The sequence below is a fragment of the Eretmochelys imbricata genome, chromosome 2 (genome assembly GCF_965152235.1).
Source record: "Eretmochelys imbricata isolate rEreImb1 chromosome 2, rEreImb1.hap1, whole genome shotgun sequence".
NCBI lineage: Eukaryota > Metazoa > Chordata > Testudines > Cheloniidae > Eretmochelys > Eretmochelys imbricata.
The window spans coordinates 246,267,045-246,288,521 of NC_135573.1; the positions used below are offsets into that span (position 1 = coordinate 246,267,045).

At 42.5% G+C, this 21,477-nt stretch overlaps 1 protein-coding gene across 1 annotated transcript in view; it reads left to right on the forward strand.

The window, feature by feature from the left end:
- Positions 1-21,477, forward strand: part of ADARB2 (adenosine deaminase RNA specific B2 (inactive)) — a 425,682-nt gene that overhangs the window by 266,105 nt on the left and 138,100 nt on the right. The window contains exons 2-3 of the mRNA XM_077809481.1: positions 10,493-10,579; positions 18,956-19,863. Of these exons, the coding sequence (XP_077665607.1) occupies positions 10,493-10,579; positions 18,956-19,863 (995 nt within the window). The remainder of the gene's footprint in view (positions 1-10,492; positions 10,580-18,955; positions 19,864-21,477) is intronic.

The following is a 21,477-nucleotide window of genomic DNA, read 5'->3' on the forward strand; positions in this document are numbered from 1 at the left end:
GGGGCACAGTCTAGCAGTGCATACAGAAAAACTTGCAACTCAACAGTGGGATTCTGAATTCAAATTTAAAGGTTGAGATCGACGCCAAGTGATGCCAATCCCTACCTAGAAAACAGAGTGAAGTTCCTGTTGCAATAAGAGATGCATTCTGGTGGTTGTGCACTTTGCAATTTTAGAAATCTGTGAGCCTCCTGTAATAAGCAGTGTAAGTTTAAAGGAATTGCTATTTCTCCTGCAGTTTCCTCTTGTTTTTTTCCTTTTGTGTAAGGACTCACTTCTTTCTATCAATCACTGTGAGCTCATCCAAGTCTGAACTGACTGAACACATCAGGGAAGAGGAACAAAATCATCTCCTGGTGTGTGGGTTTATTTTATTTTATTTTATTTTATTTTATTTTCAGAAATAAATCGAGGTTATCATGAATGTAGCAATGTGAATATTTGATTTGCTGCATGCGTAAGTTAAGAGCAAAAAGTAGCAGCTGTCTTCAGGGAGTTTTACAGCTGAGTTCACTTTATTGTATCAAAGTTGACCCATCCTCACTAATCTCATACTCAGTGTGAATCGAATGCATTAAGGCTTGGTTTATAATGTCCAAATTGTGTTTTTTAAAAGAATCCCATTTAAGAAATCTCCAACATTCAAAGTAGCTTATGGTAATCAATTAGAATATGAAAATGGAACTAATTCTGTAAAACACACGGAACTGGCAAACTACTGGTAGCCATCTGTTTAATCCTTGTTGTGTAGTCAAAAGTCGCATTTTAAAACACAATTATTAATAGTTGTCATTAACTGCCAAGCAAAAGAGCACACCACCAATTTCCACAGGAAATACTTAGGGAGATTTGGAGTAGAACTTGCAGCGTGTTTCCAGCCCTGCCTTATTTCCTCAAGCCAAGAGCAGGTCTCTCTCTGCTTAGGTGAATAAGACCTGATTTTTTTAGAAGTGCTGAGTCCCACAAGCTCCCATTACCTTCATTCTACCCCTGAGGGGGCAGAGGTGAAAGTAACTTTAAGCACTTACCGGTATGGTGGCCCGGCTCCGGGCCCCCGGAAGGGGTGAGGCCTTGGGCAGAAGGGGTGGGGCTGGGGGTCAGCCTCCCCCAGCCAGCCCATCTGCGCTGCCTGGCCTGTGCCTCTCAGGGCTCCACTGGTGATTTAAAGGGCCTGGGGCTCTGACCGCTGCCGCAGTAGCAGCCGTGGCAGCTGGAAGCCCCAGGTGCTTTTAAACTGCCGGCCCTGGGGCAGCTGCCCCTTCCCCCCCCGCCACCATCAGCAGCCCTGCCGGTAGGGTCCATAATGGCAGGGTCACCAACAGGGGCAGCAAAAGGGGCAGTGACATTAAAGTATGCATACGGGCTGGTACCGGTGGCCACTTCTTACTGGTACGCCGTACCGGCCCATACTGGCTTACTTTCACCCCTGTGAGGTGGGCACCGTAGTTCTGAAGATCACACTGTCTTGGCATGGTTCAAGCTTTCTTCCAGCAACTAACAGAAGTTACTAGATCGCAGGCCCTGGTTCTCATGGGAGACTTCAATCACCCTGATATCTGCTGGGAGAGCAATACAGCGGTGCACAGACAATCCAGGAAGTTTCTGGAAAATGTAGGGGACAATTTCCTGGTGCAAATGCTGGAGGAACCAACTAGGGGCAGAGCTCTTCTTGACCTGCTGCTCACAAACCGGGAAGAATTAGTAGGGGAAGCAAAAGAGGATGGCAACCTGGGAGGCAGTGACCATGAGATGGTCAACTTCAGGATCCTGACACAGGGTAGAAAGGAGAGCAGCAGAATACGGGACCCTGGACTTCAGAAAAGCAGATTTTGACAACCTGAGGGAACTGATGGGCAGGATCCCCTGGGAGAATAACATGAGGGGGAAAGGAGTCCAGGAGAGCTGGCTGTGTTTTAAAGAATCCTTAGTGAGGTTATAGGGACAAACCATCCCGATGTGTAGAAAGAATAGTAAATATGGCAGGCAACCAGCTTGGCTTAACAGTGAAATCCTTGCTGATCTTGAACACAAAAAAGAAGCTTACAAGAAGTGGAAGATTGGACAAATGACCAGGGATGAGTATAAAAATATTGCTCGGGCATGCAGGAGTGCAATCAGGAAGGCCAAATCACACCTGGAGTTGCAGCTAGCAAGAGATGCTAAGAGTAACAAGAAGGGTTTCTTCAGATACGTTAGAAACAAGAAGAAAGTCAAGGAAAGTGTGGGTCCCTTACTGAATGAGGGAGGCAACCTAGTGACAGAGGATGTGGAAAAAGCTAATGTACTCAATGCTTTTTTTGCCTCTGTCTTCACGAACAAGGTCAGCTCCCAGACTGCTGCACTGGGCGAGGTGACCAGCCCTCTGTGAAGAAAGAAGTGGTTCGGGACTATTTAGAAAAGCTGGAAGAGCGGAAGTCCATGGAGCAGGATGCGCTGCATCCGAGAGTGCTAAAGGAGTTGGCGGATATGATTGCAGAGCCATTGGCCATTATCTTTGAAAACTCATGGTGACTGGAGGAGGTCCTGGACGACTGGAAAAAGGCTAATGTAGTCCCCATCTTTAAAAAAGGGAAGAAGGAGGATCCTGGGAACTACAGGCCAGTCAGCCTCACCTCAGTCCCTGGAAAAATCATGGAGCAGGTCCTCAAGGAATCAATTCTGAAGCACTTAGAGGAGAGGAAAGTGATCAGGAACAGTCAGCATGGATTCACCAAGGGAAAGTCATGCCTGACTAATCTAATTGCCTTCTATGACGAGATAACTGGCTCTGTGGATGAGGGGAAAGCAGTGGACGTGTTGTTCCTTGACTTTAGTAAAGCTTTTGACAGGGTCTCCCACAGTATCCTTGCCAGTAAGTTAAAGAAGTATGGGCTGGATGGGCTGGACTATAAGGTGGACAGAAAGCTGGCTAGATTGTTGGGCTCAACGGGTAGTGATCAATGGCTCCATGTCTAGTTGGCAGCCGGTATCAAGTGGAGTGCCCCAAGGGTCGGTCCTCGGGCCGGTTTTGTTCAATATCTTCATAAATGATCTGGAGGATGGTGTGGATTGCACCCTCAGCAAGTTTGCAGATGACACTAAACTGGGAGGAGAGGTAGATATGCTGGAGGGTAGGGATAGGATACAGAGGGCCCTAGACAAATTAGAGGATTGGGCCAAAAGAAATCTGATGAGGTTCAACAAGAACAAGTGCAGAGTCCTGCACGTAAGATGGAAGAATCCCATGCACCGCTACTAGGGGCCGAATGGCTAGGCAGCAGTTCTGCAGAAAAGGACCTAGGGGTTACAGTGGATGAGAAGCTGGATATGAGTCAATAGTGTGCTGTTGTTGCCAAGAAGGCCAATGGCATTTTGGACTGTATAAGTAGGGGCATTGCCAGCACATCGAGGGACGTGATCGTTCCCCTCTATTCAACACTGGTGAGGCCTCATCTGGAGTACTGTGTCCTGTTTCAAGCCCCACACTACAAGAAGGATGTGGAAAAATTGGAAAACGTCCAGCGGAGGGCAACAAAAATGATTAGGGGACTGGAACATATGACTTATGAGGAGAGGCTGAGGGAACTGGGATTATTTAGTCTGCGGAAGAGAAGAATGAGGGGGCATTTGATAGCTGCTTTCAACTACCTGAAAGGGCGTTCCAAAGAGGATGGATCTAGACCGTTCTCAGTGGTAGCAGATGACAGAACAAGGAGTAATGGTCTCAAGTTGCAGTGGGGGAGGTTTAGGTTGGATATTAGGAAAAACTTTTTCACTAGGAGGGCGGTGAAATACTGGAATGCCGTTATCTAGGGAGGTGGTGGAATCTCCTTCCTTAGAAGTTTTTAAGGTCAGGCTTGACAAAGCCCTGGCTGGGATGATTTAGTTGGGGATTGGTCCTGCTTTGAGCAGGAGGTTGGACTAGATGACCTCCTGAGGTTCCTTCCAACCCTGATATTCTATGATTCTATGGCTATCAGTGCCACCCTCAGGACAGACTGTCAAAAAAAGAGAGCAGACACTCCAAACTAGTGATATGTTCTATCATTAGATTTCACCAACTGAAACTGAAGAGATAGAGACAGGCATGTGCACAGAGGAAAGGAAGGAACGGTCTATAAGGACTGATGTGTTGGGGGCATGTTTGATGTGTTCAATCCTAGGCCCACCATCAAGATGCTTCTAAAGATTTTCAGGGAAACACCAAAACGCTTATAAAAATTTTTAAAGATATGACTTTAAAAAATATCAGATCATGCTGTTTAAAGGCTGAGCTGTCAACAAATTGAATTATTTTAAATTAGCTAATTGTGAAACCTTTCAGGTTCACAATGTCCAGTAAAATGATAACGTTCTTTGCAGCTGTATATAACTCTAACCCCCATCTTTCTGGCTCAGCACTAAGCCTGTATTTATGAAGTAAAAAGAAAACCTGTATTTATGAAGTGTGGATCAACAAACCACAGGGCAAAAGCCACATTGCAAAAGCGCAGAATTTAGCAGAAGTTTGGCAGCCCTTAGTGATACATTAGATCTGATGAAATGTTTGGATTAAATGCTGTTCTTTTTCAAACACGGGAAAGAAATTTGGCTCATAGTTTTTGGTTTGTTTTTGTAATTTAAAAGGATATTGTCAAAACAGTTCGTGTGATTTTTTTTTTAAAATTAATTGCTGCTGTTGGGAAATACCTCTTAAGAAATCTGCTTCCTTTCCCAAATAGTTTTTTTGGTTTGGTTTGTTAGTTTTTTGTTTTTTCTTCCATCTTGCATGCACATGGGATTTATACTGAGAGGACAGATGGTTGTGTGGTTAAGGTACTGGACAAGAGCTTAAGTCATTTGGCTTTGTGTGGAAGGATGGTTTCTGGGTCGGGCAGCAGACTGGGTCTTGGCAGATGCAGTATTGTTCCTGGCTCTGCCACAGACTTCCTGTGTGACATATTACCTCTTTGTGCTTGCATTTCCCCTCTCACCCGTTGTCTCTCGTCTATTTCCATTGTAAACGCTTTTGGTCAGGGACTGTATCTTACTGTGTCTGTCCAGTCCCTATCACAATGGGATCCTGATTTCATTTCTGGGGTTGCCCCTGTTTGACCAGAGTAGCCAGTCAAAGTTTGGGGCCATAGAGATATTCCATTTGGAAGTAAAAATTGATGGAGTCTAGTAATTTCTTTGATGGAACCTTGTTTATTTATAAGGCATGTGCAGAGTCCTGCTTTTTCAAATGCAGGAGGAACCAAGAACAAAAGCTTAAACCTCCAAGCCTCTTTAGCCAACAGACTCACAAGTTCTCTCCCTAGCTTTCCCAAGGATCAATGGCTCCATGTCTAGTTGGCAGCCGGTATCAAGTGGAGTGCCCCAAGGGTCGGTCCTGGGGCCGGTTTTGTTCAATATCTTCATAAATGATCTGGAGGATGGTGTGATTGCACTCTCAGCAAATTTGCGGATGATACTAAACTGGGAGGAGTGGTAGATACACCGGAGGGCAGGGATAGGATACAGAAGGACCTAGACAAATTGGAGGATTGGGCCAAAAGAAATCTGATGAGGTTCAATAAGGATAAGTGCAGGGTCCTGCACTTAGGATGGAAGAATCCAATGCACCGCTACAGACTAGGGACCGAATGGCTAGGCAGCAGTTCTGCGGAAAAGGACCTAGGCGTAACAGTGGACGAGAAGCTGGATATGAGTCAGCAGTGTGCCCTTGTTGCCAAGAAGGCCAATGGCATTTTGGGATGTATAAGTAGGGGCATAGCGAGCAGATCGAGGGACGTGATCGTTCCCCTCTATTCGACATTGGTGAGGCCTCATCTGGAGTACTGTGTCCAGTTTTGGGCCCCACACTACAAGAAGGATGTGGATAAATTGGAGAGAGTCCAGCAAAGGGCAACAAAAATGACTAGGGGTCTAGAACACATGACTTATGAGGAGAGGCTGAGGGAGCTGGGATTGTTTAGCCTGCAGAAGAGAAGAATGAGGGGGGATTTGATAGCTGCTTTCAACTACCTGAAAGGGGGTTCCAAAGAGGATGGCTCTAGACTGTTCTCAATGGTAGCAGAAGACAGAACGAGGAGTAATAGTCTCAAGTTGCAGTGGGGGAGGTTTAGATTGGATATTAGGAAAAACCTTTTCACTAAGAGGGTGGTGAAACACTGGAATGCGTTGCCTAGGGAGGTGGTAGAATCTCCTTCCTTAGAGGTTTTTAAGGTCAGGCTTGACAAAGCCCTGGCTGGGATGATTTAACTGGGAATTGGTCCTGCTTCGAGCAGGGGGTTGGACTAGATGACCTTCAGGGGTCCCTTCCAACCCTGATATTCTATGATTCTATGATTCTATGATTCTAAGGTCACATGGGATATGTCTACATGTTTATTTATTCTTAAAGTTATGTTAATTGAAGGGTGAGGTCACACCTATCAATCTCAATAAGGTTTTGACTCAACCCATAAGAAGGTTTCACTCAACTGATGACAAGGGTCTTCTAGGCCTTATTCTAATGCAAGTAAATAATAGCTTATTTACAGAAAAACTTAAAGTAAAATAGTAGCTCAAATTTTGTGCTTGCAGATCTTGAGTCTCCCTTTGAAAGGACGTGTAAGAGCAGAAGAAAGTGGGAAAAGATAGGATGCTTTAATGGTATTTCTCTGGGGAGCCACGATACTTTTTCAGATCCAGCAGCCTCCTTTATTCTTATTCATGAGATTTCTTCAAACTGCCAGAGATAAGACTAATTGTGATGGACATTAAAATATATGAGGACTTAAAAGTGTGAATGTCCAATTCCCCTAATCTTGTTAGAAACAGTAAACAAGAATAATACTGAATGTTGCCATTGACGATAAACCTAAATTAGTGTTACATGGCACATATATGGTAATAGACAATAACTTACGAGAGATGGAAGTGCATGATCATACCTTTAGATATATCTCCAAACAGATTATTTCCCTGTAAGCACCTCAATTTAATTATTCTGCCATCCGTCTTCTCCTCCTCCACAGACCGAGTAATTTGTCTGCATTAGGTGCACATAGCAACCCTCCCCTTCTTACATCTTTCATTCAAGAAACCTCCCCTTCTGCTTTTTCAGACACATAGTAAATCTTCCATTCCTCAGCCAATAGGTTTAAATCCTACATTCTAATCTTTATCATCTTTATTGATTGAGCCATATTCTTGTGTAAATTGGGGCCAAGTTGTATCTGTGATATAATTAATCCTTCCATTCTGATCTGCAGTTCTAAGATTGGTGGCATTGTCACAAACCACTGCAGTAAGTCTCTGTTCTCTGCCATGCAAAAGTGAAGAAACAAGGAAGATCTTTGGGGAAAAAATATTAGAAACCCGAGATGGCTAAGGGGTCCATTAAAATAAAATGTGAAATTTCAAGTCATATTACAAATCAGGCCCATCAGCCAAACAAATGCTTGTGCAAAAGAGGCGTCACAGAACGCTGTCTCATGTAATAATAATGCATTAGAAAACTATACTTAACCCTTATATAAATGCAATGAATTAATTAGTCAGTGCAATTGGATGGGGCCTAGGAAAGTGGGGTCCTGCTCTGTGACTGGAGCCCCTAAGTGCTATTGCAACACAAATAATAATGAAGTAGAGATTCAAAGTTACAGGCTAAAGGGGCTGCAGCTTCAGGAATGCAGCATCACAGAAAGATAGCATTCTAGAATAGACATGGGGCATATAATTTGGCATGATGTCATCAGAAAGTATAAAAACTAGAATCTTCAGCATCACTGTCACATGCCCTTACTACCTGAGCTAAAGGAATAACTCCATTAGCTGTGAGTAAGAAGCAGCCTTTATTCTCAGTGGGGGCACTTTCATTTAGTGTATGCCATCCTTTCTATTAGGCAAGCTGGTTCTGAATGTCTGAGGTCCATCAGAATTAAGTCCCAGCAGGGATGCATTTTATAATGAACCATATCTTCATATATACAGCACCACACTCATTGCTGGAGATCAAATCAGAGAATTCAGCACAAATGGGCTTTGGATCAGCTGTAGAAAGCACAAACGATTACCTCTTGAGCTAAACAAGTTACTCACTTGATTTAGGTGTGAATGTCAGCAGGTTTTAGCTTCACCAGGGCCAGGCACCAGAAAGAGGGACATGATCACACACAGTAAGCAAGTGTGTTACATAAGCATCACATTTCTCCCTGATATCACAAAGCAGAGTAACACCTCAGCACACATTATTTCATTTGGGAAAGTTTCTTGGCTAAAGCATGTGAACTTTACTCTCTCACTTCATCACATCACTGCAATCCCTTAATAAAATTGCAATTCAAGCTGGATGTTTCACTATAAATTATAAATTAACATAGGCTAAAAGGTTCATGGACTAAAAATTCTTATGTGGAGATACCATTTAGTGCACTTACGCAAGAAAGAACACTCATCTTGTACTTGTAGCTGAGTTGAGTTGTGCTGCTACCAAGCTTTGCTGGTTACAAATGTCTATATGCAGTTTATTTTGGAGTCTGATTACACCCTTTAATATGAGACAAAACTGTTTGCAAACCCAGGCAAAACAAGGCTGACAAGCCAACAGATATACTATTGAAACAGAACGAGTTTAAACAGACTTCTATGTCAGAATACACTGTGGAATGGTAGCTAAACAAGGAATCATATCTAAAATTATTAGCCATATGTTTCAAGGAAAGTTGTACTAAGAAAAATAAAAGTTTAGGAAATGTTTCCTCCCAAAAGAGAAGTTCACATTCAAAATTATTTTCCAGGCCTAATTAGACGAAGTTATTCATTATTCAGTTTTTGGTGAATTTCAAAATAATATGGTACAAGATATAAGTAAAACAGCCCAATATGGTGTATAGCAGCATTGATTATAATACTGTAGATGCTTCCATGAATAATGAGCTTTGATACATGTTTGACTAACTAGCATACACATCTGCAATGTAATCAGGTTTAATGTGTCTCTATTAGTAAAAGTTCTTTCCCAATATACAGATATAGAGAGAGATTCTCAGCATAGCAATGCTGTTTTTATTGAAAGTGCCTGGTAGTCATAGTTTTAAGATGGAATTTGATACATTTATGAATGGGATTATATGACGAGGTTGCCAGCGATAGTAATCAGTATAAATGAGACTATGGGGATTAGCAGGATTCAGACAAGGACTGGATGTTTGTTTGGATAATAAGAACATCCAGAATCACAACAGGAAGGATTAAAACAAATAAAAAAACATGATTTGGGGAAGAAATATAAAACCCCCATGCATTGAGGCATGAGTCAACCTCTCAGTAAGAAAATTTCCCTGTAGGTAGGTCATTCGATAACTTCCTTTAGCAGGCTCTTGAAATCTACCTCGTCTGAAGCAGCTGCTATTAGCCAGGGTCAGAAATAGGAAACTAGACTAGATGAACTAATGGTCTGATCCAATTATGGCAATTCCTATAATCCTATTCCTGCAATTGACTCCCATTAACTGTTTTGTTTTCTCCAGGGAGCAATAATAGCAGCCCTCTGTCCCAACTACCAATCTCCTTTAATCAGCATAGAATGGTGAAAGTCACAATGAAAACTGTTTCACGATACTCTCTAGCAGCATTATATCATGAGGCAAGCGCTACCTCAGCCAATCCTGTCTGGAGAGTTACATTGCTGACAAATTTGAATAAAGATCCTATTACAAGTAGAACCTCAATCAAATACTCCCAGAGGAAGAGCAAACTCACTGACTCTGCTCACAAAACAACACTGACTTTACTGAGCTTCTGAGGATAGGACAAGAAGCAATGAGTTTAAACTGCAGCAAGGGTGGTTTAGGTTGGACATTAGGAAAAACTTTCTAACTGTAAGTGTGTAAGGGTGGTTAAGCACTGGAATAAATCTCCTAAGGAAGTTGTGGAATCTCCACCATTGGAGATTTTTAAGAGCAGGTTAAACAAACACCTGTCAGGGATGATCTATAGCAGGGGTTCTCAAAGCCAGTCTGCTGCTTGTTCAGGGAAAGCCCCTGGCATGCCAGACCAGTTTCTTTACCTGCCACGTCTGCAGGTTTGGCAGATCGCGGCTCCCACTGGCCGCGGTTTGCCGCTCCAAGCCAATGGGGGCTGCAGGAAGGACGGCCAGCACATCCCTTGGCCCGCACCGCTTCCGGCAGCCCCATTGGCCTGGAGCGGTGAACCGTGGCCAGTGGGAGCTGCGATCGGCAGAACCTGTGGACGCGGCAGGTAAACAAACCAGTCCAGTGCGCCAGGGGCTTTCCCTGAACAAGCAGCGGACTGGCTTTGAGAACCACTGATCTAGATAATACGTAGTCCTGCCTTGAGTGCAGGGGATTGGACTAGAAAATCTCTCAAGGTCCCTTCCAGTCCTACAGCTCTATAATCCTATGAAAATAGACTTGCCAACATTCCTAATGGGCGGAAAAGAGTACGGTAAAAATCTGAATGTTTTGGGCTTTGGTGAAACCCTGATTTTATAAGTGTACATACTTTTTTTTCCCTTTTGTTCCAGAAAAAGTAAGCATATTGTCAACCTTCATCGCGCCCTTCAAGTATTTAAGTCCTGGTGCGGCCAATATGGAAGATGAAGACAATTTAAGTAAGCAGCCTCTCTTCTTCATATAGAGATGAATGATAAAGTGAATTGAAAGAACTGTAGAGTGCGGGTAATTCTGGGAGCCAGGTGATTTAGCAAATATGCAACCGCTGAGACCAATCATCAGTTCAATGCAAACTTCCCTGGTGCCTGGGGCATGACCTGGTCCCCAATGAAGATGGGGTTAACCTCAGCTCAGCTTCCCACCTCTTGCACAGATGCTAAGGGAAGGGCTATATATTGGGTGTGTAGAGATGGGAGAAAATTCTTATGAGAAGGCAGTGCTAGGGTCACAGGACTGGGGAGTTTCTTTGCTTTTTCTGTTTATATTAATTTATTTTGCTTTATTCTTATATGCATTATCCCTAAAGGAAAAAACTTCCTTGACTGACTCTGTTTCCCCTCACTGTCTTGCATTCTCAGGGATTTCAATGGGAGTTGCGCCTGAGTAAGGTCTTCAGGATCAGGGCCTTTGTTTGAAACATTGCCCTCTCCTTTTCTCTTTGTTAATATTACCTGAAAAAGAAAACAATCCAAGTCTAATGGAATGGGGATCATTCACTAGATTTGGGTTAGCTAGATTCAGCTGAAGGGCTGGTTACATGGCTCTCCAACAGCTACTCTTGCTCCTGAGTGGTGGTGCTGAAATATGCTGTACCAATGACTGTTTAGATATAAGCATGTCAGCAGCCACTATGTACTGAAGGAGAAGTGAAGTAATTAAAATGTGAATGAGGCTGGGGGGAATGTCTGTGGTTAGAACTGAATAACCTTAACCCGCTCTTTGTGTTTAACACCTCGCAGGGATTACTGCACATCCTCCAGCCTTCTCGTTGTAACATATTTCAAGGCACATAAAACAGAGAGGGAAGCTTTTCAAACCAAATGAACACCTCTTTGCCTTTTAGAATCCCCTACCAGATGGGTACCTCTTCCAGCCAGAAACAATGAAGAGTTGCCCTATTATAACCAGTGGGTGGAGAAAATGGATGATTCTCCATATTGTAGCTAATCTGCCTTGCTTTGGACATGAGGCGGCATGAACTGGAATATTTACTGAAGGAATATGACCCTTTATTGCACACTGCTGAGTAACACGTGTACATCGTATTGTGCTTTCTGACTGTTGTTAGCACCTTGACTGGCACGTAGAACATAAATTAGCAAAGGCCAAAAAGTCTAGAAAAGCCTTTAAATCCTGGTCCTAAGGAGCCTATGTTTCTGCAATGCTGTATGAGAAGTGCACACAGAAAACTTATTATGCACACGATGAGCTGCTGCAGGAATCTCCTGTAGAACGTTTCCTAAATGTGCTACTCAGTTATTTTTGAATAACATAATAAATTTGTACAAGCCAAAAACTGAAAACCCCATTTTCTTATTCCTGCAGCAGTATCCAGGCTTGCTTGCAGTTGCATTGGCTTTAAAGCTGATATTATGGACAACATAAGCTTTGCTTCCTCTCAGAGAAATAGCAAATTTCATCTTGTTAGTGAGCATCACACACTAGTCCTCTCCTGGTTCCAATATCCTATAATGAAATTGGCAATGACAACAATTTTGTGTATTCGTATGAATTACACACCATTTACTGCTAGGAAAGAAAAGGTCACCTACCCCAATCAAAGAGCTACCAAATGAACTTAGTGACTTGTTCTGAATAGGAGGTTTTATATTATGCCAGTACTTTCACTAAATGGCTGGAGGGGGAGATGCTTTAAGAAGAAATAAATCTATCTTGCAGTGATGTTCGGTGGTGATCTGGCTTGTCTATTATGGCTCTTTCAACCCTAATATCCATGGGCTGTATCAAACTGCTCAATCCAATCCAGCTACTGTTGCAGTCAGTGGAAAGATTCCCATTGGCTTCAATAGGAATTGCATCAAAGCCAAAAAGAATATTCCACATCCATTTGGGCCTTGTTTACACACAAACTTGCACCAGTTTAACTAAAGATGTCTTTACTAAAGGTTCAAGTCTTAACTGCAAGTCTGTGTATAGATACTCATATTTTGGTTCAAGGGGTGAAATAACCTGATAGACAGAAAAACATATTCAGGCCACTTGGCTCCTTTAAAATGCCATCTCTGCTGGACTCAACATCAGCCACAAAGGAAGAATTCATCTGAAACCTTATGGCAAAACTCTATCCTACAACATCATTCCCATAAGCCAGGTGCCAATGTCATCTATGGTAGCCAGGCTCCACACAGTGTGATCCTGCCTCTGGGAAAGGGGAAGTCTTCAATGGCTGTACCAACATAATGCCATTACCCTGGATCAAGGAGCTAGCTTTTTGGTTTTAGTCATAGAGATGCACAGACCTTCTCTGTGCAAGCAGCAATGGATACGTTTCCTGTTGGATCAGGCCCTATAAGACCATGATACACATATATTTTTGGTGACTGTGCAGACACTAGACCCTGAAAGACACTGAAGTACATATTTAACTATGAGCATATTGGCCAAGATTCTCAAAAGTGTCTAGTGATTTGGGGTCTCTCCATTTTTTGGATGCCCAATTTGAGACACCTTAAGGGAATCTGATCTCCAGAAAATGCTGAGCACCACCCTTTGAAAATCAGGCACCTTTAAAGCATCTCAAGCAGCCCAACATGGAGGAACCGAAATCACTCGTCACTTCTGAAAATTTTAGCCATTGACTTCAGTAGCCTTTCTCATGAGCTTAAAGCTGAGTATGTATTTAGGCCCTGATTCATGAAAGCACTTAAGCAGGGACCTATGCCAAGCTCTATTCAGAACAGCGCTTAAGTACACATTTAACTTTATGCATGTGCTTAAGTGCTATTCTGAACAGGGATGCTTTCCTGAGTCAGAGCCTAAATGCTGCACTGGATCAGGGCCAAAAGTTATGTAAATAAATTCCCTAATTGGTAAGAACTGTACTAGTGCTTAGGCATGTTGTAGTTATTACAGACAATAGATGACTCAGTGGTCGGAAAATTTTCAGTATGGAGGTGCTAAAGGAAACAACATTCACCTTTCACAAGGTCCTCCATAAATTCTCAGCTTTAATTTTAAGCAAAAAACTGGCACAGTTGTCGGGGAAACAATAGGAGACCTTTTAAAAGGATTTTTTTTAAACTGTAAATGCAGCCATTCTACAGCGTATTGTTATAATATTCTTTGGGGTGAATTATAATATGGTTTTAAACCACCTACACCTTGCAAGTTAGGAAGGATTGGATCATCAATAAAGACAATATGAAATGTTTTTTTTCCTCTTAAGCATAATTCATATATATACCTCTAACTGGTAGTTAAAAGTGTGTGTAGTTTTTATTTCTACTGTTAGCTACAAGTTTATTACACCAACTTCAAGAATATGGATCTGAATATAATTGATTTCTGCAAATCTCCAGCAAAAGAATTTTTGTTTCTTTTTTTGAGATTTGGTAGTTTATGAAAAGGTTGTTTGGTTGGCTGGGGAGATTGCCCTACAGTGCTGTTGATATACTAGTTGACTGGAACACAGGTCTCCTGAGTTTGACCTCCAGATCGTACCTATAGTTTTTGCTGTGAAATGCCTCATTTTCAAGTATGTCAGAAATGATGGAGGTGAATCCCTTTAACCTCCGTGGTCAATACAATGGAGATGGACAGCAAATAACATGCTTTGTGTGAAGAGGTCAAATGGGGGCCAGATATTAAAATGCAGACCACAAAAAATTAAAAATAAACCTAACCTTCACTGTTCAAAATGCAACAGTAGCAATCTTGGGATTCCTAAACATTTCTAAAGATAATATTGCCTTGTGACCCTCTTGTATCTAGGCAATCATTCCTTATTCCTTAGATCTTCATATAATAGATACCTTGCAATTATCTCAGATGTTTATTTGTTGTGATTTGTTTTTAAAAGATGTTTGCCATAGTGAAGCTGCCACATTTCCCACCCCCCCCTCAAAAAAAAATTTTTGGCAGCAGAATAACCTTCAACAGGAACAATATTATCTCTTCAAATGTAGCGTGGAGTATCGGATGGCTAGTTCTTCAGAGCCCTTATGACCCAGAGACATAGGCAGTGTCATTATTAGTGATGCATTATAGGTCTGAAAAGCTCTTGATGATGCAGACTCTCCAGGTTAACTCTACTGTGCATAATGACCAGAAAGGAGAGAGAAATTAAATGAGATACAGAAGAGTGAGGGGGAAAATGCACAAATAAATACATTTGATAAGTGTTCTCTTTTCTCCCATTCAATTGTTGTAGCAAAAATAAGTTTGCAATATAAAGGATAAAGGCCTTCACTTGCTTGTTCAGTCTGAAAAAGAATGACAAGTAAAGTTATCTGAGGGGATCTTACAAGGCAAAATCAGATTTTTTTTTAATCTTTCAGAATAAAATTAAAATTCTTACTATAAATCTGTATTTTTTTGTTTCTTCTTTTCCAAAAACATAATTTCATTACGCTGCAAACCTTTCAACTTAGGAGCACTACATTTGATTATAATTTTTTAATCAAATATACATAACGTATTTTGGAGACTCAAGAGCCAAGTCATTCTGAGAGATAACAAGGATGAAAATGATCCACCGTTTTGCATTTTTCCCCATGTGCAACCTCTGACTTGCCCCTTTCCTTTTAGTGTTTTTCATTTCTAAAATTGCTTGTGATTCTTCTATTATGGCTGCTTACAGTATTTATCTAATGTAATTTGGTGTCATTTACCTGCTTTGTCTGATTTTCATGAGAGAAGTACATGTGCCACCATTAGAGATGTAATCTTGTGTCTGCTGCACAGAGGTCTCATGAAAGCCACATTTCAAAGATCTCCTATTTCAAAGGTACCTGAAAGTATAAAGTAATTTAGCTTTATCCAACTATTGTTGGATGTCATGCAAGTCCATCAGGCATATGGTCTTTCTTAGAAGCTTCACTCCTTTGTGAGAAATAAAGGAACTTTCTGATTGAATTTAGGTGGCCACTAATTTATATGACATGAATGACAACTGGCCTGATTCTGCTCTCTTTGAAAGTAATGGGGAATTTAGCTATTAACTGGAATTTCAGGATCAGGCCCTATGTATGATTTAAGGTTTGTCTGGCCTAAGGTAATTTGCATCACCATCTACCTGAGTGTTAGCCCATAAGGTAGACATACTGCACCAGTGCTAAACAAGGTCTGTGGACGGTGCTAATATAAATCAGTCCAATAATTTTTGGTCCCAGCACCATCTCACACTGCTGTCGCACAACTACACTGAGGGTTTGCACTGGCATCACTGTATTTGTCTAGTTGCATTGGTGAAAAACAAATCATAGCCCACTACTCCACAACCAACCCACAACCCAGGATAGATAGTGCCAGAGACAAAACTTTTAGGGCCAGCAGGGAATGTTTATTTTTGGTTCATTGTGTTTGTGAAGGTGAAGGACAAACTGTCTCCGTTCACAAACCCATGGAGCAAGGATTATAAAATAAAATAAAAAAACAGATGGAAAAAGACAATATGAATTATAAATACAAATAACCCTCTGAGTTTTCCTATTCAGTGGTGCATAATCAATACAAATTCTTTTCAAATCTGTATATAGTGTGAAACAAAAGCTATCTTTCTTTTCATGCCTCCTGGCTTCAATATTATTAAGTACAATAATTGGGTCCGTAAAAACCCTATTAGGAAAAGAGAGAGAAGAGGTGTTAAATACAGAACCAATCCTACTTCCCTTAGAAAAGCGTATCTGAGGCAAAATGTTTCACAGCTTTTAAACAAGAAGGGATCTTCAAAGAAGGATAGTTCAGCCTTAGGAAGGTGGTGCTACCTATGGAAAACCAGCCCTGGTGGAAAATGGTTAGCTATTTCAATGGCTCAGGAAAATAAGACACAGTTTAGGCTGACTTGTTCCCCCTCCTCAATTCAGAGCTTCCATAAATGGGTTTGAACCCTAGGAGAAGAGACCGAGTTATCTCTGATCATGTCTTATGAACATGACCTTTTCAGTGGCTCGTTTCCAGTGAGGCTGTTTTAATAGCTATCATATTTTATATGGCTGAACTTTATATGGCAAGATTTTTCTTTTTCTAATTTGACTTTTTTTTTTCACTTTAGAATGTAAAAAATGAGCTAATCACTAAGGCTGTGATTTAGCAGCCCATGCCCATCCCTACCAAGCAATGCACTTAAGCACCCTGTGACTTTAATGAAACTCAAACAGAGGCTTGAAGTTTAGCATGTGCTGAAGTGCTTTGCTGAGTTGCAGTCTCGGTGTTGCAAGATGTTGTGCACATAGGGACCCCTGCACGCACAGTAAGTCCCATTGGCCTCAGTGGGTATGTCTATACTGCACTTAAAAACCCACGGCTGGCCCATGTCAGCTGACTCAGGCTTGCAGGGCTTGGCCTAAGGAGCTGTTTAACTGTGGTGTAGACATATGGGCTCAGGGGCCCCACAAGGGGGAAGGGTCCCAGAGCCCAGGCTCCTGTCTGAGCCCAAATACCTATAATGCAAATAAACAGCCCGATGAGCCCAAGCCCCACAAGCCTGAGTCAGCTGAAACAGGACTGTCGTGGGTGTGTCGTGGGTGCGTTGTAGGCCTACCCGGTGGGGCTCCACACAGGCATCCACCCTCACAGAACAACCTGCAGGATTGGGACCTTATTGTATTGATGGAAGAAGTTGTTCAGAGTTTAATCAAATACCAGGATTTGACCCATTGCTGTTTGGAATACAAAGCAGACACTTCATACACCCTTGGGGAATTTGCAGGTGTTAAATAACTGCAGTCAGGTTCCCCTATAATTCTCTGAGGACTCATATGTGTCCGTAAGGCACAGCTGGAGCTAGGAGCGGTGCAAAGTTGCAATGCTTCAGCAGAAGCTCCTCCTGCCCTTAGCAAACAGCTAGCTTCCCACGCCCCTGCACAGCCTCACAGCTTTGTCATCCAGAGGTTAGGAGAGACAGCATCATGGCCACACTCCTTTGGGGTTGTCGTGCACCTAGGGGAATCAGGAGGGAGTGGTCTCTGCACTCCCCTGAACACAGGGACTGTAACTTAGCCTGGTCCTTATGCAGATTTCCCATGAGTCACAGCTGATGAAATATAGGCAGCCAGGCATAGAGATGCTCTGCTTTGTGTCAGGGATCAGACTGGCAGCTGGTCAGCCCCTTGATCTGGTCCAGCACCAAGCAAACTTCGATTGGACCAGAGAATATGGCCCACTACATTTTGACTTCTAGAGGAATAAGAAGGGTATACATTTAAATGTACTAGTCAGAGATGGCAGCAGTACAGTGAATCACTTTGTGACCGAGCAATATGGTTTTCATTGTTGCTCGTTTTTTCAGTTTGCTACCAACCAAGCGCCAAGGATGCTTAAACTTGGTTGGCTCAGACTTGGTTCTCAGTTATACTGTGCTACTGCACTGAGGTCAGCGGCGATGCAGGAGCGTAGCTGAGAGCGGAATGTGGTTCATTAGCTCTGCGGTTAGAAAATGCTCCCTCTATCTTCCCCCTGCCCCACCACCAACAGTCCCTTGCTGTAGGTGCTCTTTCCTATTGCTTTTCTTTGACATAGCTCATCCTTTACATCAGTAATTACTGCCATCGTGCAGCTCTGGTTTCTCCAAGCCTGATTTGCACTGATCTAATATTTTTGCATTATTAGTTATTGCTGTTGCAGTCGCAAAGAGCACCTGCGATTGAACTTGACAGGAAAAATCTTACTTATTAAAACAAGGATCTTAGCCCCGGAGAATAGACTAGAACAAATTAGAGCCTCAAATACTGGAAAAGGATGTTTGATCATCTCTTCAGCTGGGTTTGTGATGTAAGTAATACAAAGGTCTGTGTTGTGGCTACAGCTGGTCAATTTACTCACTGAAAATAAATTATTCAGTGAATTTGCCCATTTTTTTGTTTGTGAATCATTTGTGAATCAATTCTGATTCGTAGCAACATTTGCTGTTTGTAAGCATTGGCCTATGTGGCTAATGTGAACAGATTTCAGCACAGGGGCACTTTAGAAACTATTCACTTTTACTATTAATTATCCATTTTGAGTGTTCATTTAAGTAACATGGCAGCATTTGTGCTCCCTCATCGGATAACAGAAACTCTTTAAAAAGTGGCTATGATTAATACACATCAGGAAGGAGTTCCTGGACCAATAATCATTCATGACATTCTAGGAAGTCATCAATATTGTAATAGATAAACCAGTCACCATCCAAATACTCATGAAGAACTATTAATATGACCCTACAATATCAGCCCAGTGAACCCAGTGAACGGACCAGGCTTATTCATGAAAATATCTGTGAATCTCTTTTCATGCGATTCTCCAGCTCTAGCTTGACGTTAGATTTCTTGATGGCAAGAGTAATGTGGAGTTTTCTGTTTGTTTACTGACAGGTACCAGCAGTGCAGAAGTAAAGGAAAACCGAAATGTTGGCAACCTGGAGGACCATCCGATATCCTCTAGTGACAGGTCAAAAGTGGGCACACCTAGCATTAAAAGGAAAAGACCTTTAGAGGAAGGCAACAGTGGCCATTTCTGCAAACTCCAACTCATCTGGAAGAAAGTCTCGTGGTCAGTGACACCAAAGAATGCCCTGGTCCAGCTACATGAACTTAAACCAGGTTTACAATACAAAATGGTTTCCCAGACAGGCCCAGTGCATGCTCCAGTCTTTGCAGTTGCCGTAGAAGTAAATGGGCTTACATTTGAAGGTACAGGACCCACGAAAAAGAAGGCCAAAATGCGAGCCGCAGAACTAGCACTGAAGTCTTTTGTTCAGTTCCCAAATGCATGTCAAGCTCACTTTGCCATGGGGAACTGTTTTAACCCATCCACTGACTTTACATCTGACCAGGCAGACTTTCCAGACACTCTGTTCAAGGAGTTTGAACCATCTGCACACAGCGAGGACTTTTCGGTCTATAACCCAGTTAATAATGAATTGCTTTCTACTGCTTATCGGCATGGCAGGTTACTCTGCCACACATTGGATTTAATGGGCCACGCCAAGCAAAACAAGCACAAGATGGCATCCACAGCTGAGAGCGAAAAAAACCCAGTGGTGTTGCTAAATGAGCTGCGATCGGGACTGAGGTACGTCTGCCTTTCGGAGACTGTGGAGAAGCAGCATATCAAGAGTTTTGTGATGGCAGTGAGAGTGGATGGGAGAACATTTGAAGGCTCAGGACGTAGCAAGAAGCTGGCAAAAGGCCAAGCAGCACAAGCTGCACTGCAGGCCCTCTTTAACATTCGGCTGCCCAGTCACATTCCCAGCAGGAGTAAATGTAACCATTTGCCACAGGTGAGAGTTCTCAGGTAGCTGCTACCAAAGGGGAGGAATTCTTAAGATTAATGTGATTGTTAATGTTCTTGCTGTGGTTCATGAATGATCGTACGTACCATTCTTCCCACTTACAGAAAGTACCATATTACAGCAAACCCCTTTCTTCACAGAAACAGCCTTAGGCCACACACAAAGGCCTGTATATGTGCTTACCTGAAAATCATTAGGAGCAATTTACAGGCTTTTCCATAAGATGGATGGATGAACATGGGAATGTCAACATTTCAACTTACCAGAAATAATTATTGTATTGACACACGTAATGAAGGTACTTTTTGTAATGATACAACATTCTTGTAAGAAAGGAAACCGTAAGTCAAAGCTAATGGGATATCTTGTTTCTTTTCTATAAAGTTACACTTTCCCGAGGGGAATACCATTCTGCAGAGTTGCTAGTGACAAGGAATGTGCCTTTTCTCAAGCCTGATCTTTAGACAATTCTGCCACTAGCAAAACTGATAGATAGATATGTGTATATACCTATAATAGATATACATATGTAGTGTGACAAAGCTCCTCCTCTATGTTGGTGGGTCTTGCGTTTATTAGCGGATTTGCTCACCTTGGAGCTTCACGGCAGCCCTCAGTTTGGCCGTTTTCGTGAACCCACAGTCCAGGTCAACGCCTCCTGTGTCTGATCAGGAGTTGGGAGGTTTGGGGGGAACCAAGGCCCGCCCTCTACTCTGGGTTCCAGCCCAGGGCCCTGTGGAATGCAGCTGTCTAGAGTGCCTCCTGGAGCAGCTGTGTGACAGCTACAACTCCCTGGGCTACTTCCCCATGGCCTCCTCCCAACACCTTCTTTATCCTCACCATAGGACCTTCCTCCTAGTGTCTGATAATGCTTGTACTCCTCAGTCCTCCAACAGTCCGCATTCTCACTCTCAGCTCCTAGTGTCTCTTGCTCCCAGCTCCTCAGACGTGCACCACAAACTGAAGTGAGCTCCTTTTTAAACCCAGGTGCCCTGATTAGCCTGCCTTAATTGATTCTAGCAGCTTCTTGATTGGCTGCAGGTGTTCTAATCAGCCTATCTGTCTTAATTGTCTCCAGAAGGTTTCTGATTGTTCTGGAACCTTCCCTGTTACCTTACCCAGGGAAAAGGGACCTACTTAACCTGGGGCTAATATATCTGCCTTCTATCACTCTCCTGTAGCCATCTGGCCTGACCCTGTCACGGTAGATAGATACATATAGATATGTGTGTGTATATATATAGATAGATATCTATATAAATAGCAGCTGTGTTTGTCAAGCTTCTAACAGAGAGAGGATTGCAAAGATTCATACATTTCTTGGAGGTAGTGGTGATATAGAGATAAATGATGAATATATAGATCAGAGGCCTATGTCTTGTGAATCAAACTGTGATGGGTTGTCACGTGCCAAAGACCATCATGGTGCTATATTCTCATACTTGTATGATTTTGCTGGGTTCAAAGAAACTGATGTTTTCTGGATGTGGAGGAGTCCTACAGAGGTCCGATTGCACAGAATTGTACCAATAGCTTTACTGTACTAGTGCTGAATTCCACTGCCTGCATTCACTAATGCTATGGAGCATGCTATGCTGTGCT